The sequence below is a fragment of the Mytilus trossulus genome, unplaced genomic scaffold (genome assembly GCF_036588685.1).
Source record: "Mytilus trossulus isolate FHL-02 unplaced genomic scaffold, PNRI_Mtr1.1.1.hap1 h1tg000024l__unscaffolded, whole genome shotgun sequence".
NCBI lineage: Eukaryota > Metazoa > Mollusca > Bivalvia > Mytilida > Mytilidae > Mytilus > Mytilus trossulus.
The window spans coordinates 60,880-84,507 of NW_026963290.1; the positions used below are offsets into that span (position 1 = coordinate 60,880).

General features: G+C 32.2%; 1 protein-coding gene across 3 annotated transcripts; it reads right to left on the reverse strand.

Annotated features, from left to right (window-relative positions):
• Positions 1-779: 779 nt before the first annotated feature.
• Positions 780-17,263, reverse strand: LOC134698857 (uncharacterized). Of its 3 annotated transcripts, none has more exons than XM_063560530.1 (3): positions 16,990-17,263; positions 5,691-6,928; positions 780-3,068 (listed from the first exon to the last, which is right to left on the reverse strand). In XM_063560530.1, the coding sequence occupies exons 2-3, from the start codon at positions 6,924-6,926 to the stop codon at positions 2,409-2,411; spliced, it is 1,896 nt and encodes a 631-aa protein (XP_063416600.1). In that variant the 5' UTR covers positions 6,927-6,928; positions 16,990-17,263; the 3' UTR covers positions 780-2,408. The 3 variants fall into 3 exon arrangements, with proteins under 3 accessions (XP_063416600.1, XP_063416601.1, XP_063416599.1); XM_063560531.1 differs by lacking the exon at positions 16,990-17,263 and adding an exon at positions 12,209-12,310; XM_063560529.1 differs by lacking the exon at positions 16,990-17,263 and adding an exon at positions 11,158-11,266.
• Between the last annotated feature and the right edge of the window lie 6,365 nt (positions 17,264-23,628).

Genomic DNA, 23,628 nt, shown 5'->3' on the forward strand with positions numbered 1-23,628 from the left:
TAGTTTATGTTTGTTGCATTTTCGATTGTTTTTATTTCAAATCAGAGGTCTGTAGTTTCGTTGTTTTTCTCTTACAATTATGTGTTTCCCTCAGTTATAGGTGTCAGACCACCAATTACTCCCTCCAATTAATAACGTATGTAAAAGTAGCCCTACTCTGACACAAAATAGTGCTTTTGATGTCCTTGTTTACTTAAACTAACCAACAAATTTGCAGAAATAAAACTTTTGGTGAAAGAGAAATCTCTCTAGATCATTTTGAGCCAAAATTTACTTGTCTATCGAGTTTGCATTAAAAATTGAGGATAGATGCGCTCCATAGTATACTAATTTTAGATTTCCAGAAAACCAGGTGGTTTTTTTTTTTTGGAGTACCTCTGTTTGAAGGTCAGTTAATTTGTTAGTAGGCTTTAAAGGTATGGTGAAAATTGGCATGTAGAAAGCTGATACATGTACAATTAAGGATATACCTGGTTTCTATGAAGTTAAACTTAAGGTAAAATATTTAGAAAGCTGTGAAAATTGCAAAATTTGGTTGAACAGATAGGGATTTTTAATTAGTGGTCTGACACCTATAGTTTGAAAACCGGATTTATTTTCTCGCTATCGATTTATGATTTTTAAACAGCGGTATATTACGGTTGCCTTTATTTATGTGGATATAAATGATAATCATGCAGTATCACATGAACCCATTTTGTTTTTATATTATGTCGTCCTTGTCGTGTTGAAATACATAGTAGTTTAGAACCAGCTAAGAAGAATAAATTAAACACAAGTTTTAAATGTTATATGTGTTTATTGGACGGAATGAAAATATCATTGGACGGAATGAATGTATCACATAATTAACAACCAACAAATGTGCATTATTTTCTACCATATAGACTATGTCACACACTAAAATATACATAGATCTAGCTAAACTCAATAGTATTTATATGATATGTAATATGCCTCTACATGGCAAGATGGTTGGTTAATGGTTTATCTTTTAAATATTATGATAAGGGAAATGAAATATAATAATTGCACTGTTTTTAATATATTAACATGATATATATTCTTTCAAACGAGTCATCATTGTTTATTTATCAAATCCAAAGGGGATTTGTTCATTAGAAGACTTAAAACTTACATATTCCGTTCTTGCCTATGTTAACAGCACGGATACCTATTGAGTTTGGCAACCACCCGTATTTTACTACAAACAAACTTCACATTGAACAAATGCAATAACACCAGAATACAAAGTCCATGCATTGAATAAATAAATATAAATAATATAATTAATTAAGATTGTATATTTGATAATATACGTGAATGAAAATATATGTACAATAGTGTTTTTAAATTATAGCACTCTTTTCTTGCGTACTAAGTGTAAAAATATAGTCAAAAAGTCTTTTTGTGTCATTCTTTTCTTTGCATAATTTTAAGCGAAGTCGACAGTATTAGTCTTTCTGACTTGTCACTATAGTGCAGCTTTAAAAACTGGCCACCACTCAACAAAAATAGCGCTGAAAGTGGCGCTAAACACCAATGAATGAATCAATCAATCAGAACAACTATCCTAAAATATTCTAAAGTTTCTTTTCAAAAGATGAAATTAACTTTGACAAGTTCGGGACAAAGAAACAGATTCAAACAATATTTAAAAAAAAGTTATTTTTAAAAGTGTATACATTGCATGAGAACAAAGAGTTATGAAAGGTGCACTTCACATTTCCTTAATAATTTATTCACATTTATGAATATGTTGAAATTAAGATTTGAAGTGATTGACAGAAGAGCAATAAATTATAACTTAATTACTCAATTAAATTTATAAATCAGTCAAAAGTGATCGTTATACAAATATTGACAGTGCAATTTCAAAAGTACTTGGATAAGATTAAAGTCCAGTGAATTAGTTTTATAGGAATTTTATTTTAATTGTTATATATTTTGTTAAAATGTACATACAGTACTTAAATAATATATGTAAAAGGAAAAAATATCTCAACCATTCTATTTTATCATTTCTTTTTATTTATAAAAGAAAACTTTGTCTACAATGAAACAAAGTTTAGCGAGTTAAAACTATCTACGATCTGTTTCATACGTAATAGGCGTTATAAAATTACATTTTGGCAATGAATGAAAGCGAACTCTGTTGTACTTAAAATTATGTTACAAAAAGGCATTTTGAGGTATTATATATGTATCAAAAAATATAAGTTGTCCTTACAATTCAAGTTAATTATGTACGACTTTACCGAGCGTTGGTTGTATATAAATTCTGATTATGAAGATATCTTTTCTTACTCATTTAACCGCTTTTACTATGGTATTCTATTATATACGCTACTGTTTGCTCTGTTAAGTTATGTACGCGTTGAGTTCCTCCTTGCTTTTTTAATAGTTTTTCAGGAGTAACTGAACACTTTCACCATGCCATCATTCTGAACGATGATCATCCTATTGCTACTGCTGACTTCTATGGCAACCGGTTTGTCCAATCCGCTTTCGTGTCCCAAAACATTCCTTTGGAAGACCCCATCATTCGTGCAGAGTTGGACCCTATTATTGCCATTGTCCGCAACAAATATGTTGCCAATTTTGTCAACACTAACACCCTGCGGTTTCTTTAATCCATTTCCACTTTCTGGTCTGTACTGGGAAAGCACACGCCCGTAATTGTCAAATGAAATGACTGTACCCTGCTCTACATCCGACACAACAATAGCGCCATCTGGTGACACAGCCACATAACGTGGCTCTCTGAAAAGCGGTGACCCAACAGTATCTGAATGTATGGAACGAATGACTTCCCCACCAAGTTGGATGAGGTCCACTAAGCAATCCCTGATAGAGCTAACCACCAAAAAGGAATCCTTGAAGGAAAATGCAATGCCATCATATTGTCTTTCTGTTTTCGCACGTTTTAGAAGCTGCATTGATTTCCGAGTTGACAAGAAGATAATTAACTTTCCAACCAATGTTATAGCGACGTCATCGTTGCGTCCAATGGTAGTAATATCACGTGGTTCATCCTCAAGTTGGACGTAGTCTACTAGATCTCCAAACTGAAATGAAAATTACATTACATAAATGAAGGTTAATCCTGGCATTGAAGTCATATAACTTTTTTTGCACTCATTCTACAAAATCAACCAATAAAAACGCTGGATTTCATGTTTCGAGCATGACTGTCAGCACTGAGCAAAGTTTTTTAACTTTCCGCTTGTTATCTATGAGTTATTTAGTCAAAGTCAAATATGAATCATATTGGTAAAGTAGGTAACATATATATAAGAAAATTTGGTATTAGTGCCGATGAGACAACTCTCCATATAAATCACAATTTATAGCTAAACCATTATAGATCAAAGTATGGTCTTCGACACGGAGCATTGGCTCACACCAAACAGATAGCTATCAAGGGTAAAACCAACAGTCTAATCTATATAAAAAAAACGAGTAATGAGGAACACTTATGCGTACTTATGAGCCACATCAACAAACCGGACTACTACTAAACATCAGATAAGTATGCTTTATCTGGGTAACCATTAAAAGCTTATAGCCCCATTTTTGCAGATTGAGAAGCATCAAAGAACTTAATGCCTTAACAAACAAATTCAATTTTGATATCAATTTCACATTCAGCATTGAGGATGCCATAATTCAAACAAACAAAAAAATGAATAGCAATCAAGAATTAAGCTGGAGTGAAAATGTAATTTTTTTATTGAAGGACTTATTTACTAGGGGTCAATACAAATCAGGTTCAACAAAAGTTTACTTGATTGACACTTGTCTGTGGTCCATTGGTTAATCTATCCAGCATCTGATCTAATGAAATATTTCGAGGGATCACTATTGGAGTAGTTTTTTTTTTTAATTTTTCAGCAAGATTCTAAGGTTAGTGTATATACGGTTATTGAAACGTTTACTGTTACGTTATCTCTAAAGCTTCAGGAGTTGTTTAGGAACAAACAAAACACGAACACTCGGGATACCTATGAATACGTCAATTACTCCAGTTGTTTCTCCTATAAAAGAGGGGCGAAAGATACCAGAGGGACACTCAAACTTATAGATCGAAAGTAAACTGACAACACAAGACACAACATAGAAAACTATAAAATTCAAGAACTACGCCTCTGATTTTCGACAGAGGACACTTGAGAGCCATCAAATGTCCTCTGTCGAAAACGAGAAATCTGATACTAGTATGTATACGAGTCTCAATGAAATAACTAAAGGAAACTATATAATTGCTACTTCTTGTAGATTTATAAGTCCAACGCTAATATTTACACATGGGTAGACAAACTATAACATTCATCATGAACTTAACAATTATAACGATTACACTGTAATAAAGATAGCTAATATTTACACATGGGTAGGCAAACTATAACAATCATCATGAACTTAACAATTATAACGATTACACTGTAATAAAGATAGTTTAACTACTGCTCTGACATGTCAGCTTAACGGTCGAGACGTTGTTACTAGGTTTCAACTGGGTGTGAAACAACATGGTTTAGAGATATAAATCATTTATTTGTTAATAGGTTTGATTGTAAGTGTTTTTAAACATCCTTCTTTGCTACTCCTTTTAAATAAAAATCCTTAATGTTATAAACCATGACACTTGAACACTGGGGTTGGGCTGTTCTTTTTCGATCACTTTAAATACTTTACTATACATTTTTCATTTGACAATCCTTGCGCAGGTCTGAGACTACTGTGTTATAGTAGTCTCAGCGCAGGTTAAACAAAATAAGTGCTTCAAACTAAGAAAATCAATTATGTTGTATATTACACTTCGAATTGATTTACGTATAATGTATATATTGTATTTTACATTTCAATTTATGCATGCACATGCACTTCTACTCTCCTGTTCCTGATAATTACAACATGCTCATCTCCAAAATAAGGTCAGAAATATGTGTACTATAGTCTATTGAGACTGGTGCAACACGTGGAGCAGTTCCTGAAATTACCTCCAGTTTTAAGTGTGGTTCGCACAGGCACTTGTTTCTATCCATACGAAGGTACTTTCGTATGGATTGAAACAAGTGCCTGTGGTGGTTCGTGTTGCTTAGTCTTTAGTTTTCTATGTTATGTCTTGTGTACTATTGTTTGCCTGTTTGTCTTTTTTTCTATTTTTAGCCATGGCACTGTCAGTTTATTTTCGATTTATGAGTTTGACTGTCCCTCTGGCATCTCTTATTGACAGTAGGTCTGTCCACTAATACTGTATATGGAGAATTGCATATCTATTGTGCATATAATAATAGTTTAAGACCGTGTATGCACAATTATTTGTAGTTCCCATTTTATTTGTGATTTAAAAAAAAACTTTAAATGAGAATCTGTTTTAAAAAGTTTGTCGCCACCTAGACAGTTGCATGAACACTAGCGTGTTCTTTGATACTTCTATCCTATCTATGTGCACATAATTCTGTCTTACTTTTGTGTACATGTTTTTGTGAGTGCATGCTTTTCTTAACACATTTATATTATCGACTTCAAATCCCCACAAATTGAATTGCTTTACAATACCTTTAAAACGAAATCTAAGATATATACATCTGATAACACATTTGCAAGTCTTGAATACTTTTATTGTGTTTAGGGTTGGCATTGTCGCTATCTCTACAACTCTTTCGATTCATTTGAACCCTTACCTTGCTAAACTTCTGAATCCGTCGGTTTTTACAATCTGTGACAATGATGTCATCCGTATGGGTACACGTTACACCCCAGGAATTTAGACCAATTACATCGCTACTGTCATCTATACTCAAATTTCCTACTGCTTTAAACTCCGCCATGAAACTGTCAACATTCTCGGCAAGGTCAAAGTTCACTTTCACAACCATACTTTTAGGGTCAAGTTCGGCAACGGATCCCTGGCAAGAATCTAGCTGCTTCTTTACTTGGTTGTATGCCAACAGAATATCTACATCACTACCATATTTCATTAATATCTTCATTCTCTCGTGCGCAGCTTGAATTGTTTTTGTCCCACTTTTCCTAGGTTCTATCCTTCCTTTTAGAATTTTGCGTGCTTTGTATGCAGTGTCTTCTAGCTGTCTTAATAACTTGTCTTGTTCTTCTCGGACTTTTTCGACGAGGGAATTACACACTGAAATGATTTTGATTCGAGCACTGTCAATACTAGATTCTAATATTTTATCATTTTCTCCCAACCCGTTTGTGCCATGGACTGAATCCTTCAGTGAGTCTAGCCTATCCATAATATCTTTAACATCCGTCCGTGACGTCATTGCGTCTGCAACTGTTATTACATTTTCACATCTTCTGTGTGAAACAGCCATGCATTGAACGCACAATGGCTCCCTGCAATCTACACAGAATAATGTAATCGTTTCGTTATGTTTACCACACGGAACTTTGTTTTTCTTTTTCATTAAATTTTCTAGAGGAATCTGTCTCAATTCGTCTGAGCGGAAAACAACATGGTTTGATGTCGTTTTGCCATGAACATGAACTTTAAAACAAGAATCACAAAGCGCATCAAAACAGTCCATGCACCAATTTTGAGCTGCAACCTTTTCCTCTCTACGAACACAAATATCACACATTTTGTCTAAACTCGTGGCAGCTACTAATTCTACTAATTTTTCCATAAAACTATCCATTGGAAAAGAGGCAGCATATTGCCCTGGTAACGCGTCGTTTGGAATATCAATTTCCATATCACATGTAGGACAATGGAAAAATCTCTGACCATTGCTTCCTATTGCCTTTTTAATGTAAGCTTCCAAGCATGCGCTGCAAAATGTATGTAAACATGGTAGAGAACGAGGTGTTACGAACGTTTTCTTGCATTCTCCACACAAACTGATGTCATCTGAGAATCCATGGCCATTTTCTAAAGGTTTCCCGTTCGTAGCCATGTCTGGAAAAAATAAAGATAGACTATTAGTTAATGTGCATTTTGTCCTTTAAATCAAAAACTGTATTATTAGTAATATTAACAGATTTCAGAATCCATGGTTGTTTTCCAAAGGTTTCCCATTCTTATTCGTCTGATAGAATATTAGTGAATGTGCATCCGCTCCTTTTAATATATAAAGACCTCAATAGAATGCATGTTATACTTAAACAAACATTAGTATCTATCTCTGTGTAAAGCTATGTTTGTGTTTTCTGTTTGAACATGCAGATTGTAAATAAACCGTATGCACACCTTTGTTAGTACTTCATAAACACTTTCAATTTATCAGTTTTGGTATATTTTATGTATATATTAACCATCGTACTTTTTTGTTGTCCAGTACCTTTACACCATCAATCTCGATATAATCTTAAACAACTGTTTTCATGTATAAAATCGTTAATATATTCTAATAAATTTTAAATGGCGATATTAAATTAAAGTTAATGGAAAGTTGACGCTCCATTTATTAAGGATGTAATTTACATCAGAACAAGTAAGAACTTGAAGGTTAAAATAATTTATTTTACGATCTTTTCTTTCTGTATTTTTCACTTGACATTTGGTATGTTTAAGGTAAAATAAAAGAGAAAAATATAAACATGGACACTGAGTATATTCATGTTATTGTTAAAACTTGGTTTGGTGGAGAAGAGTCATAAATATATACACACAAAAAGGGGGGGGGGGATAATAAGAGATGTCTGGTAAAGATCAGTATGGCAGCAAACCTTCAAAGCAATAAAACCAGAAAAGACACTAAGGTGGTTATATAGTCTACAAATACAGAAAACAAGCGTGTATACGTATGTAAAGTACATTATAAAACTCTCCAACTCTTAATAAATAAATTAAACAAGAGTAGGGAAAACCTGCCATCAAAGTACAAAAACCTGAAACGTAGATGTATCGAAATAAACTAAGTTTGCACTATATTCTAAACAATAAACAACCTCTTATGAGGTACCTAATTTAGGAACACCCAAAAATGAGACGAGGTTAAAGTTTTGTGGTTCTATTCTCTTCTTTAGTATTTCTATCGACAGACTATAACAATAGATCGACAGACTATAACAATAGATCGACACACTATAACAATAGATCGACAGACTATAACAATAGATCGACAGACTATATAACAATAGATGTGAATTTCGGGTTTAAAATTACTTTTGCATTAAATCTAATACTCAATATATGTGGACATATAGCATTGATAAGAAAATATGAACATCCAGCAAATAGCAATAAGTATGAGACCTCTCTTTGAAGACAGCATTCTTTTTCTTACTTGATCTACTTGATTGTATTGTTATACGTGGGAGAAGGAGTTACTCTATTTTAATACCAGAACTTCAAAATCTAGATTCAATCGTGTAAAATAAACAAAAATACAATGCAGCCTTCAACTGAACAATTGATAATAGTAGTGCACCTTGTAACAGAAAATTACCATTCAAACTTTATATTAATGGATATATGCTTGATAGAACAATATCGATAAGAGGCGTATTTGTTATATGATTCTTGGCCACTGTACAACTGCCATGACAAAGGGTTGTATATTAAATTGTGTCAATTTTGATCGAGTACCATGATAGATTTTGGATATTTTCGTCCATAAAAAAGCACCTGTGTGGCAAAAAGATCAATTAATCTTGAAATCTAAAAACCACTGTCAAACGAGATCATCAAAATATATAGTAAAATATTAATGAATGATTTATTTATAATTTGTATTCTGGACTGATCCTATTGAATTTACTCCAATATATCAAAATTAAATAGAATGATTAAACCGCAGACTATTTATTCATTGATTGCTATTATTTTACATCCCAGCAGCACACACATCAGCGCGCAATAAAATTGTGAATGAAAATGGGGAATGTGTCAAAGAGACAACAACTCGACCTAACAGCAGAAAACAGGCGAAGCCAACAATGGGTCTTCAACACAGCGTGAAAATCCAGTATCCGTAGGCGTGCTTCAGCTGGCCCTCAAACCAAAAGGTGTGCTAGTTTTAATACACTAGTAAGTACACTTTTAATTATTAGTCGTATAATATCTAAACGGTAGACATTTCACGCAAATACTATAATCAAGGGCAAAGTAGAAAGAAATTGGTCACTGAATTTAGTCTGTGTGCTGCGAGAAGTTATTTGATTAAAAACATTGGTGTATTGGGTATGTATAGAAAAAAAGGTACATCACATGCTTAACCCTAGGAGGAATGACATTTTAGTCAAATAAGACTAGACGTTACTACATTGTAAGCCTTGGTTTATCGTCAGACGAAGTGAGTCTAACAACTTGAACGTGTCAATTATTGTGTAGACTACAGCACTGTTTTCCATCTGACAAGACAAGATTACAAAACATTGTAAATGTATAGGTCATTACTGCAGATCACTGCGAGGAAACCTGTGTGTCTTTCAAAATAGACCTTTTGCGAGGTATTGCCTTGTGGAAGTCCAACTACTAGTATCTTGTCTTTCAGCGCAGTCAGTAACTTTTAATCGTCTGGTATAGTAACTGCACACATTTAGTTTTCCTAAATCATGAATTCTGCCAATACTTAAGAATTTTGTGAATCGATGATCAGGACCCAAATGTCAATTATTACGTCGATAAATATAACTAAATTCTAAAACAATTATCTATTACAATCTTCTTTGATTTAAATGAGGTAAGTTATAAAATTCTTTACCTTGTAAATGGTCAAATTAGGCAATTATAGAAATCGTCCTTTTTTATCTTTAAAAAGTTTAAAATGACAAAATATTTAAACGCAAAAATGTATTTAGGGTATATTTCTTTTATCTCTAAAAGGTTATAATTAAATGGAGCCCAAATACTTACTCGTACACAATTGAAACTGTTGTATTATAGATAATTTTAACATATTAAATACAGAATTAGTAATCTGATTATTCTTTAAAATTTAAATGATAAAATCTGATAATGAGGGTGGTCACGCAATTAGGAGGCACTTAAAATACCAGTATAAAGTTTATAACAAAGATAGCTAGCCTTAAACATCGTTTTAACAATAAATCTTCCATTTATCATTATTGGGGTTATTACATATTCTGTCAATATAAAAAGAAAAAAATAAATCCAAGTATATATAAAACATATATTGACGAAATTGCACATGGCTTTTTGATAAAAAAAATTGTTTGATCAAACTGACAACTGATATGATAAGAAAAACATATGAAAGAAACTTTATGTTTGTATAAATGGGTGTGATTATATGGGATTTCGATTGTTTGTAAAAGGTATATGTTTTAAAACTTTCCTTCAATTTTATGGAACACAAGACAGGTACGTGTCTGTAGAGATCTATAAAACGATTGTCCTGTATATGTGTCAGCGGAAACTATTTATTATGCATGTCTGGACAAAATTTTATAAGAAATGGAGATGTCACCTGAATTCATTTCAGAAGCAAAATCTGAAATAACAATCGCCATGTCAGTAACTCTGAGTACTCTCAGATCTGTACTTAGTGTCGTTTTGTTGGTGGGATATACAAGAATACTGTTACATGTATAACTATGTCATATTTTTCAAACCAAGAAACTCACGCATTATACGGCTTAAGTCTACCTGACAAAGTCTTAAACCGTTCTTTTGAACTGTAAGAACGAAGAAAACCAATGATGAACACTTTCAGTGAAATGTCATAAGGCAGACAATAAAGGAAAACTATGGTGAACTGCTAGAACGAAGAATATCACAGTTTTGAAATGTCAGAAGGAAGAACTTCGATGTGACAAACTTTTAGTGAACTGACAGAACGAACAATTTCACTGTTGAAAACATTATATGAAATAGCTGTACGAAGAACGTCATTTGTCCCTTTTTCGGGAGATTTTTTGTGTTAATTCACTCTTATCATTTTTACCAACTCAAGACGAAACACACAAACGAATAGTATACTATTCAACTCAATATTGTTGAAATAGTTAATTTGTAGGTTCTCTAGCCTTTTCGAGGTCATGTTAGTGAAAGAATGTATCAAACTTAAAGAGGAGTAATACATAATTACTAAATATCATTGTCTCCCAGTATTAAAATATCTTATATTTTAAACAAAGATCTACAAGATGTAGTAGCACTCACCGGAAGGGTTTTGATATTAACAAAAGAAATTATAATTGTTTTAATGCATCACAACTAACCTTTTGTCAATGTTTGCTTCAAGGAAAATCCTACATAATTGAACCATGCCATTCCATTTTTCAATGCCAACAAATATGCAGATTTTGTTGATTATTGCGATGTTATATACCAATTTTTAAATTTTATAATAAGAATTTTAAGTAAAAGAATGCATGTGAATCACACAACACAATCGATAAGCTACCCCCGCATGACCATTTCTATTTGTACAAAAGATAAGTTAATTTCATTTGAAAATATGTTGTTTCAAACTTGCCAGACCTAGCTCATATAAAGTTTAAACAAACAAATTCTCTATTATTTTATTATGTCAAATGTGAAAAGTAATTCGCACAATCCTTCAATTTCACAGTATTGTCATATTTAATAGATTTAATTAAAATATATGAAATATTTACTTATTGTATTTGTAGAAGTGATTCGACAGGGGTGTGCTGTAGACAATTAAAGGTCTGTGACTTATACAAGGTACTTCTTGTTGACGTTTTAATCGTGTTAATTGAATGAATTAGGTCTCGACTTAGTATAAACTAATGTTCAGATCAAATTTCAAAATCAATGGTATTCTTCCATTACATTTTTGGTTGAAAAGCCATTTAAAAATCCCGACTCTATTTTTTTCTTGTGGTTTAAGATTGCATTTTTTTTTCATTCACCTATTTTTGACAAAGAGTAGATGTATATAGATTTGAAATTGTATGGATATTGACATCGATAGGATTAGTCTTATGTTGAAAAAAGCGTAATATTTTGGTGATAGAAAATGCTTTCAACGAAAACCTTCGTTATATAAATTTCTTGCATATGGAGCTTTAATATTGCCAATGACATAAAATTGTATTTAAGAATTGAATACATTCGGTTTATTCAGCATCAATTGGCGATCAGGCCAAAGTACCATCAATAGTTTATCGGAGATCCCTTATATTTCTAAAAAAGGGTTGTAATAAATAGTAACCATTTTGCTTTACCTACAATTCCAACAATCAGAATATGTTATATATATACATGTATACGTATCTTTGCTACAATGTTTACAAGAAAACTTACCACAGATATTATGAAGTCTTGATTATTACAATCTCATGCTATTCAAAATGACAAAACTGTAATGCTCAAATGTTATTGTCATAGTAACTGATATCGTAGAACTCTTTATAAATGAACACTATTGAATCATCTCTCTTGCATTTCCATCCTTTATTTTCTATGGTACTTTTTTTTTTGTTTAATCACCAAGACCTACTTAAAATTGTGTATGTAATGAATGTTTTGTATTAAATTATTTTTCACCTTTTTAGGTGTAATAGATATGCATGTACTTGTTTAAGATAGTTTCAATTTACAATAAATATAAAGCTCTATGTATCACATGTGAACACTGAAGTTTTGTTTTTCACACAATTAAATTGTTCAATAATATGGAAATGTTTATTAAATTGGCAAGCATGTATGGAACTGTGACTCTACATGGCAGAAAGCACAATGATATATATTTCGTACTTTTCTATGGACTCCATGTGCAAGGATTAATGCAGATGAACTTGACTGATGGTATCTGGTAAATGGATAGCAGATAGACCCTTATAGGATGATGGATACTCGTTCATTATTAATCATATAACATCTCTTTATTTGTATATTGTACCGTATTAAACAATTACTTAAATTAAAAATCGGCTACTAAGAAAAAGAAAAAAAAACACTTTATTAATCATATCTAATAGAAGCACATTTTTTATTGACTTGCAACTTAATTTTAATTTTCTCGCGTAACCCAAAATTTCCAGAGTGTGTGCCACGTATATCTGTGCTTCTGTCTATCTTTATAAAGCGTGTGTTCAGAATAGTTTATTCTGCTGAAGTCTTTCAATCTATGACACAATTTGCTAGCTTACAGTCTACAGGAGCGCATGTTTTAACCCATGTGCTCAAATGACTACTTACTCCAAGTCTTTGCAATTAGTTCTCAACGTTGCTTACTTATTAGTAAAGCAGTAAAGACCAATTTCTAGTCTTTTGTTTGACCGGATATCAAACATACACAACATACTCATTTCAAGCAAGTTCTTTGCCACGAAAGACAATAAGGCGATTAAGTATGACAAATTTCCTTTCTCAAAGCTATACAAATATCCAGAACATTGAAATCACATGTTAAATACACTAGGATAATACCATGACATATAAGAATCTACCGTAAAAGGCCATATCATAGACACATGTGTATACATTTCACTTATTAACAAACATTGTATTAATACAAATGTTTTTGCATTGTACTGTTTTATAAGTAATTACTGTTTAAATGTTTAAACGATATGCAGATATGCCTTCTCAGTGAAAAAGCAGGATTTGACATGAGCGAAAAGACATGAAAATTCTTAAACATTTTGTTATAAATTAGTCTTGTATTGGTGTTACTTGGACAATCAAAAGTAGCAATGATTACTGTTATAAGAATTGGAACAAAGCAAGGAGTGAGGTAAATGCACTAAAACTATAATTCAATAACCAAATGTCCATATAATAAGATCAATGTGTTAATTCTTCGAAGTCAATTTAATGAACTTTAAATAAATCCTTTGCCAAAACCAAATTCCACATCACTGACGAGCTCGTAGTTCCCGTAGTTTCTAGACAGTCATATTAACATGAAAGAGGGCGAGTAGCCTGTTTTACGGTAATTTTGCATGACACAGGGATAAGACTAGATGTTTGTGTACCAAAATTGTCCTCTGTGTAATTTCTGACTTAGATTAAATCTTCTTTGAAAATATAAATTAGCGTTAAAACTATGGTCTTTTGAATAACTTCAGATTTAACATGTAGTAATTTTAGGTGGAGGACCTTGTTTATGTAATCATATTTCTAAAAGTTTAATTCATATGAAAATGTTTCCACGTAGAAATGATTCATACCATGTAAAAACATCCTGTACGTGTCACTATTTTGAGCAGCCAACAGATGCTTAGTGCTTAGAACATACAGTACTTGTCTGCATCACTTCTGGTGACTAAATGAAGCTGATTATGTAGTTAGCACATAACGACGTCAATGAAGATCAATACATGTATTAACAAGCACCTGTCTCCAGGTAGATATCAATCAATGAATAACTAATCATCACTCGATAGTCAGAACAACCAAAGTGTCACAATACAGACTTCCGTATGTAATTTAGTAAATTAGATTAATTGACAAATGTCTCGTATCAAATAATAAATGAAAACGAAAACACGACCAGACATTTTAACGAATTTAGCCTTATACTGACAAGGCTTGTAATTATTTATTAGAAGTAATGAGAAAAAACATTTTAAAGCATAGAACGGCTTTTGTTGGGCTACAGTTCAGAACAGATTAGTCGTTAATGGTCATAGAAAATAACCATAGGTTCTCGAATTAAGCCAGTGCATGGTGAGTTAAGTACAGTCTGATCATATGCAAAAATATCCGATGAAAATATCTAAAGGAAATTTCTAAAAACCAGTGATGTAGCAACTGGCTTAAGGCTTAAGCTAACATGGAAGCAATGATCATGGTGCTTTCTCACAAGAATATACAGACAAAAATGACTAGAGTATGATTCAAGACTGATAAAAGACTGGATACATGATATTTTTAAGCAAGAAAAAAAATATTTTACTTCTGAATATAACCGATTTTTTAGAAAACCTTATCAAAATGACATTAAAGCCTTCCGCGTTTATTCTATGTCAACCTATTTCTTCTAAACAAACATTCCAATTTTTCAAGGAAGTGTTATCTCCTGTATACCTATAATTCCTAAGTACGTGTCTCCGGAGTATGTGGTACTTGAAACAAGAAACCTCGCATTAACATTTCATCAGAGTAAGACATAGCGAGAATCACAATGGTCAAGTAAAAGTTATAAATTCTATAGGTTTGTATAGGTGATCTATAGGAAGGATTAGATGTACAGAGAACAATACAGGTTATCTTTTGAAATGTACAATAAATCATTCAAATTCAAATAAATAGTACTAGCAACGTAGGTATTGTATTTACCGAGATGTCCCACCAGGTAAAGTAATTGATCCGTGATCTGTGCCTTGTCAAGGCACGAAAAATTAATCAAATATTTATAAAGGTTAATACGTATATAACCCCTAGCTGACAATTATAACAGTTTAATCTTATAGATAAGTTTAATACTTTTCTTATACTGTTGTGTATAACTAGAAAAGGATCAGCAAAGGCGAGGTGTTTATTCAAAAGATCTATTCAGTTGGACGATTGTTCTTATTGTGCTGTGTGGTCTGGTAGAGTCATTCAATTGAGGTGATTTGAATGAGCTACATATTGTCTTTTCCATATGAACAGTGAATGATAAGCAACCAACATTAACCTTTCATGGAAATGTCAAAGAGAATAGTATTGTCCGAGGCAACTACCCGGATTCAATATTGATTCCCCTTTCTTTAAATTTTCAATGATTTTTTTTATACAAATTTGAAGAAGTTAGTCAGTATGGGGTTTTATCAAACATATTCAAAATTATCAGAAAGGCACTATGACAGGATGCTAATTGATAAAATCATGTACTAAAAACTCTCTTCCTCAATAAATTCTCCAAATGTCTACTGATATTTTAACATATAAAACAACGATAAAGCCATGTAAGACTTGGTAGATACTGAAAAAACTTTATAGACTGGTTGATACATCAACTATAACATTTTTTAATAGGTGAATAGGACGTATTGATTTATCAATTAAAATCTGCTCATTGATGAATTAGATTCTTTCGTAATTCAAAAGACGGAAATACTATCAATACACGCACGATATACATCACTTTGGCATAAACTATATTATAGACAAAGAATGGCTGAAAACAAAGACTATTTTCGAACTCATTATTTTTCATTTCGGACTACAATGTTCAAAAGATAAAGACAAATTTTCTGCATCGTAAGACAATTATTTTAAACGCAAAATACGACCATACTGATACAAGATACTTGAGATTTTTCAAAATCACAATCTTAAAATGCTTTTATTTGTCCAAGCAGAATTTAATAAGTCATGTTTGTATATTATATAATGTTTATATACACTGTAGAGTGTCATTCAATACTAAATGTTTGTTTTCTTTTGTTAGTATTTGTTTGGTCGAGTTCGTGTCACATGAACGTCAGCAGTCAAGAATAAATAACACCTTCTATCATGTCGAGAAACTTGCACATTTACAATATCGAGTCATCGAGATACTTATAAAATGTAGTACGATTATTTAGAATATACAAGAGAAACATATGTGCATTTTATTCAACAGACATGTATATCGTCAATTGTTCTAATTTTAATGTATCTAAATTTGACATATTTAATGTAGAGAAACAGATGCCAAATTGTAAGCTAACATCTATATTAATTTGTGGTCTCTTAAAGAAACGTTTAATAAAACGAATGCACAACATTACTCCATACAATGGACTATTGATTTTCACCTGAATGAATCAAGCATGTTATACATGTAATATGTGGTTATTTGTGCAGTACAACCCATTACTAAAGGGTTTACCATTAATTACATGCCTCCACTGAACATCTACAAAGGTAGCAACAATGTGGGAATGGTATTGTATGATTGAAATTAAGTTCTGACTTGAATGTGGTTACATTTTCAAAGACGTCCGCTTAATTTAAACATGAAAATTTGAATTAATTTTGTTTACATGCTAATATATAAACATATTTGGCAAATATTTATATAAAATTATTAAAATGCTTGTACTGCATTTACATATATGTTATTACATTATGTTTCCAATAAAATTGTATTTACAGGTGTATCGACTTACCTGTCTTTTTTTCTAGTCAATGATCAGCTGTTCTGATGAAGATGTAGATTCCTTATGAACATACCATTAACTGAATCTGACAGACAGATATAATGGCTGATGAATCTTATAACAATCCTTAGTCACACATGCAAATTGTATTGAAAATTTGACCGAACGGTAAATACCACGTTCAAGACTTTAAATGATCAACGATCAATTGATCAAGTTTATTACCTGGTGAATTCAGGTAGAAATTTTTATAAACAAACATGTACAGACAGTGACTTTTGAGTAAGGAATAGTAGGACCAGAGGTGCGGTTTATCGCTTATTTTGATCACATGCTTTCATATATATTATAGATTCTTATAAAAGGTTGATTGATTTTAGTCAATGACAATACCGTTATGGCTTGCGGTTTGTTAAAATAACGGACAAATGGTGAAAATATCTTCGGATTTACTTTCTTTTATCGGAATTTTTAAACTTTAAATCATTAAAATATTTCTTTTCAAAATGGTTTAAAACTTTACACCTTCAAATTTTTAAAGTATTGAATGCTATTTAAAAGTTATCAGGTTTGAACTAAGGAAATTCAATTGTGAAAAAAGATTTATGCTGTATGCTGTGTAAAAATAATTTGTTATCATACTAACTGCAGAAAATATTTATTGTTAACATGTAGATTTATTCAGTTTTATTTCAATAAAATTTCAAAAGAATATAAAAGAAATAGATAAGCTACCTTCACTTTTTTGGCAATCTCAATGATAAATGTGTCAACCGATGAACAGACATACAAAATAGATATTTAGAAGAATGTTTATAATATCATATTATATTATATTACCTTAATGTTCAAAAAATATTTACACCATGAGCAAAATACTAAAGTCTTGTTAAATGCAGAAATTTTATGCAGATTCAGATGGATATTTCTATAAATTAAAAAAAAATAAGCTCAAAGTTGGAAGTACAAAACAGTTCCCCTGAATAACAAGTGAATGAAACAAATCCGAATTCATTAATGTTTTCGGAGGCAAGAACATTAATTTCTTTATTCGAGTGTTAGTGACTTGATATTACCAAATATAAGGTTCTTACAAATCATGTTTAACCCCGCCGCATTTTGTGCCTTTCCCATGTCAGGAGACTCTGGCTTTGTTAATCTTGTATGGTTTTTTTTTAATTTAATTTGATTTGTTATATGTTTTGGAGTTTAGTGCGAGGTCCATTTTCACTGAACTTGACGCAAAGATATATGAAAATGTGGCATGGGTGCCAATGAGACAACTCTCCATTCAAGTATATTTGTTAAGGAGGCAGCTGCAACATCCAAGTGTAGTATTTCCTCGCTGTGTTGAAGACCTATTGGTATCATTGGGTTGTTTTCTACTCTTTGATTGTTTTGTTTTTTTGCATCTTTAACACGTTCTCCATTTTATTCTGAAATGACAAAGGAGTAATACATAGTTTACGATGTTCTCTGTATATTAGCTTGATTTGTTTTGTCCCTTCCATTTATTTTATTCATTATCATCTTTCAGTAGTCTTGAATATACAAATTGTTGCATTATTTCTCTGTTTCCTCTTCGAAATCGATGTTAAAATATAGTACTTTTTATAGAATGTGACGGGGTTAAACGTGTTTGTTGGCTACTCCCTCCCCTCCTTTAACATTGGAGTGGTGTAACACATCACGAGAACATAGTAATATACTTTTCTTGCCTACGCTTACCCTATGTAGTATGCAGATTCATCGTAGCTCTGAATCCATGTGTTGATTAAGAAGAGTGAATGTTTCATGGAGCATTTTGCACACCGCGCTCTATAACACCGCCCATTTCCATAATCTAAATGTCCAGAAAGTGAATGAAGATCAAGATCTTTATCTATGGTTGAAATTCTGATCAGAAAACAACATATTTTCCATATACAGGGAAGACAGGTCTTAGGTTTAATTTTAAGCGTATCAAAACATTTATCTAGGCGTAACATTTATCTAGGGGTAACACACCCTAGAATTGTATTGACATCCATGACTTATTGATTTTTTTGCTTTAAATTTGCTTTTCATAAATAAAGTTAATATTTACTAAACCTGCAGTTTTTATCGTTTTAACATTATCAGAGTCATGTTTCGGTCGTTGTTCATCCGGGAGTACAACCAACTAGTATTGAACTGATTGTATTTGATTTTGCTTTAAATTTGTTATACATAAATGAATGAAATATTTACTAAACTTCTGGTTTATTCTAAGTGTCATTGACATTTATATATTAAAAGCTTTGTTTTGATTCTCTGTGTACACATGATTACAGAATAGGTACTGAAGACTGTCTTAACCTTAGTACATTAACAGTACAAAGTTTCGGTTGTTGGTTTGTCTTCCTTAACTAAAAGCTTTGTTTTCCATAAAGCTGTAATTGATTTTCTTATCCTTTGATTCTTTGTGGATTGTTTTTATTCGTCAATGACAATTATACAGGGAATAAAATTAGTATTAAGTTTTTCATGCTCTGTGTTTGCCTTTTGTGTACCCAAGACGGGCGAAGGAAGTCAATTTGAAACGCTGCAATCAAAGGGTATCATTTCTTTCTAAAAGAAATTATGAACAACTGCTATGTGCATATTTACAATATGAATATTGAAACACATTGAAAGAGGGACCAGAGATACCGAAGGACAGTCATAGTTATAAATCGAAAATAACTGACAACACCATGGCTAAAAAAGAAAAAGACAAACAGACAAATAATAGTACACAAGACACAACATAAAAAAGTAAAAACTAAGGAACACGAACCCCGCTAAAAACTCTGGGTGAATTCAGGTATTCCGGAAGGGTGTGCAGATCTTGGTACACATGGTGTACCCGTCGTATCGCTCATGTTATAAGCGCTGATGGAATATTGCTACATAGAAAAGGAAAGTTCACAATTGGGAAGCTGAAATCATCTCTTTTGTCGAATTGTTTTGTTATTAACCTACCCTTATTGTCAATTTCTAAATGTAAGACAAGATATGAGACAGACTTAACTGTATCTGTTGTATCATTTATCTCTTGTATGATGGAATCTTGAATTATTTAGTGAGGAAACATCTGCTATATGCGGAAAGTAAAGTTGTGGGAGATTGCTAACTTCTTATCCTTCTTCTTTAGATCGAAGTTTCTGTATGAAGTCAACCTCATATCAATAAAGGAATAATAAAGGACAAGAAAAGGGGCACAAATGGTCCACATTGGAAATCCCACAGTCTGTTAAAAACACGTGCCAAAATTGAAATATTTTCTTCAGAAATATGTTAATAGACTTCCAAAATCTTTTAAAAAAAAATTAATTGATGTCAAATGACGATACAACCACGAATACCGTACACAAGCCCCGTTCGAAGAGGGTCATGATATCATTTGACTTCAACTCAACTCTAAAACAGAATATTTGAATACAACTATCACACATATCTGCTTTGTCCAAGATGTAACTAAATAAATGAACTTTGGATGTATAAATACCGTGACACGTCGTATAGCAATGAGAAATCACAGTCGTCATAACCGTCATATTCGGGAAAAGGTCACATTGGTACTTAGTAAACCAGACAAAGTCGATGGTAAACCACATCAAAGACGTAGTAAAAATGTCGTAAGACACACAGAACAAAACCCGGCTATTTGTCACATGTGCACTTCCACTTTTGTTTATCAACTATTGAATATAACCATTTTCAGTATTATCTTTTCGTTATAAGTAGGCATGTTCGTTGACAGTGATTTCCGACATTTTAACAGTCAGTTCTGCTTATGTTTTAGCTACACCCAGATGTTTAGTGCAAACTTACACAATGTCTTTCGTTATTTATCTCACAGATTTAAAGCCTAGGATTTTTAATGATTTGAAATGCATGTGAACGTAATTGTTTTATAAATTCTTACATACCACGGACTTACATATAATGCATACTTTGTCCAAGGTGGTCCATTGTGTTACATCTATAAATATCAATAATATCAGTTATATGTACCACGGCTACTAATGTGTAAAGCATGTATAAAGAAAGCACGCGATACAAAAATAGAAACCCTGCTAGGGATCAAATGAAAAGTTCAAACATATATATAACAATCACTTTTTATTATAGATAAACTCGTCATATACATGACATACCAGCATTAAAATAGTGTACGCCAGGCGCGCGTTTCGTCTGCAACAGATTCATCATTGGTGCTCGAATCATCAACGTTACGAACAGTACGAAGTTAAGAGCATTTAGGAACCAAAATTCCAAAAAGGGGTTTGCCAAATACAGTTTGGTAAGACAGCAACCATTTGATTGGAGTGGGGGGGGGGGGGGCTATGGATTTTTTTGGCGAAAAAAGTTTGTTTCCAGTTTTTTTAGAGAAAAAATAATGTGTTTTTGACCCTGAGAAAAAAAAAATGTTTTTTTCACTCTCAGCTGCCACTATATGTAATGCTAAAATGGAAAGAAAAATTGTCTTCGACTTGTCTCCAAAAAATTAGATTGTTTTTTAGCCGAAGGCGAAAAAAATAGTTTGTCTTTGGGAAAAATCCATAGCCCTCCCAGAAAATCAAATTGTTGCTGCGTAATCTATTCCTGGGCTAAACAACATAGTAAGACGTTAATATTAAATTATAATTGTGTTTGTCCTTTAGTAAAATGCTTTAATGTAACATGAATTTAAACAATTATAGGTCAACGTACTTCAACAATGAGCAAAACATCCATTTTGAAAAAAAAGTGAAACAATTTCAACCGAAAATAATATCAACTGCCGCCAACAAAAAGTATGACAATGTTGGAAAATTATTTTTAGACGTGTATATAAATAAACAATAAATTTAAATTTAAAAAATCGCACCTGCTTTATCTCGGAAAGATTTGTACAGTGTAGTGTACTACTCTTGGGACAAATAATATGAAAATTATAGAAAAGTTTACCAGCTCTAACTCAAAATATGAGTAGTGTTGTATGGGGGATCCTAGATGGTTTTCTTGCAATGTCTGGAATGTGTAACGTCATTCAGTATGTAAGGAATGTTGTAGGTAAGGAATGCGTGACGTCATTCCGTATGTAAGGAATGTATGGCATGTTTTGCAAACTAATGTTTTCCCTTATATGTAGACGTTGTTAGTAGATCAGTTAAAATAAGCCATGAAATCAGACGCAACTCCATCGTACATGACGAGATATGCTAGTATTAGATCTAGCATGAGTTCTATATACCGCAACTACGATTTCTTCCATCTAGACGTAATAAAAATTACTGGAATCTGCATAATCATGTTATTCCTGATATGTATGACACTGGCTTTGGCCAGTTCTTATATGAAATCAATAAATATACTAGTATAAAATCTGGATGTAAACAGCTATTAGATATGTTAGACTTTCCCTGGAGATGACACTCATTGCATTCAGTCATTTGAGTTACAAGACAACGAATTGTATGTGAGAGTGTACATGTATCAAGCATCAGTTATACCGGACATAAGAAGATTTCACATAGTACAAGCTACTTCATATGGACTGTATTTGAACTTTAACCAATGGAACTATTTGGAGAGAATTCAGAATGCTATAGGAAAGTCCATAGATAATGCATTAAATGTGACACTACATAAAAAATATTAAATAAAAGTTAAAAAAAATTGTCTGGGATGCATTACTTTCCATAATGTTCTGATCCATGACTGCGGAAGACTATTTTATTAAGATCAAATATACAAGATATCAGAATAGGTATCTGAACATTGAATCCTTTCAAAATTTCAACCTTTTTCTGAGGATTTTGTTTTGGTCATTTTTGCAGTAAACACTAACTGATTTAGAATTAATATCTTTCCAAATATTCGAAAGGACAAAGAAACGTTCAAGTTTTCCCAGGATTTTCAACTCAAATGACGCCTGTTGTAATAAAAGTTCATTTTCAAGGGAAGTAATTTAAAATGAAAATTATATTTCGATGACCTCTATGTTGAGGGGGTTTGAAATTCATTTTGACAGCTTCAAACACACTTTTTTAAACTTTTTTTTAACTAAACAAAATCACTACTGAACATAAAGATTCAGTACCGAATATTTTTTAACATCTAATTGCATCCCCTTATTTATTATTTCATGCATATAATATAAAGAAATAAATATGGAAAGTGTATGAAAAAATGCTATAGTTATACTCTGTCCACACTAGGGACTATATTAGGACGATAACTGTGTCCTCAAGAGGCGGATATAGGGAGGGGGCGGGGCCCCCCTTTTTGGGAAAAAAATTGCTAGTTTATATAGGGAATCACTGAAGCGTGACTGGAGTGGGCCCCCTCTTAGGCAGTCAGTGGCCCCCACAATTTCTAGATCCGCCAGTGTCCTCCGACCATATACCTTAATTATTCTTGTATCCTTATATTTATATAATACTATGTTTCGTATTTAGTATGTAATACGTATGGATAAAATTTTAAAAACTGACCAATGGTACTATATTAATCATCCACAGAAAACAGAAAAAAGAACAGTTTCAAATCTAGGTGTTGAAGTATGTAGTAGCAGATATATATAGACCGGACTATGACCTGTAATGGTTCACTTTTGCACATTATGACTTGGATGAAGATTTTTCCCATTGACACTCATAC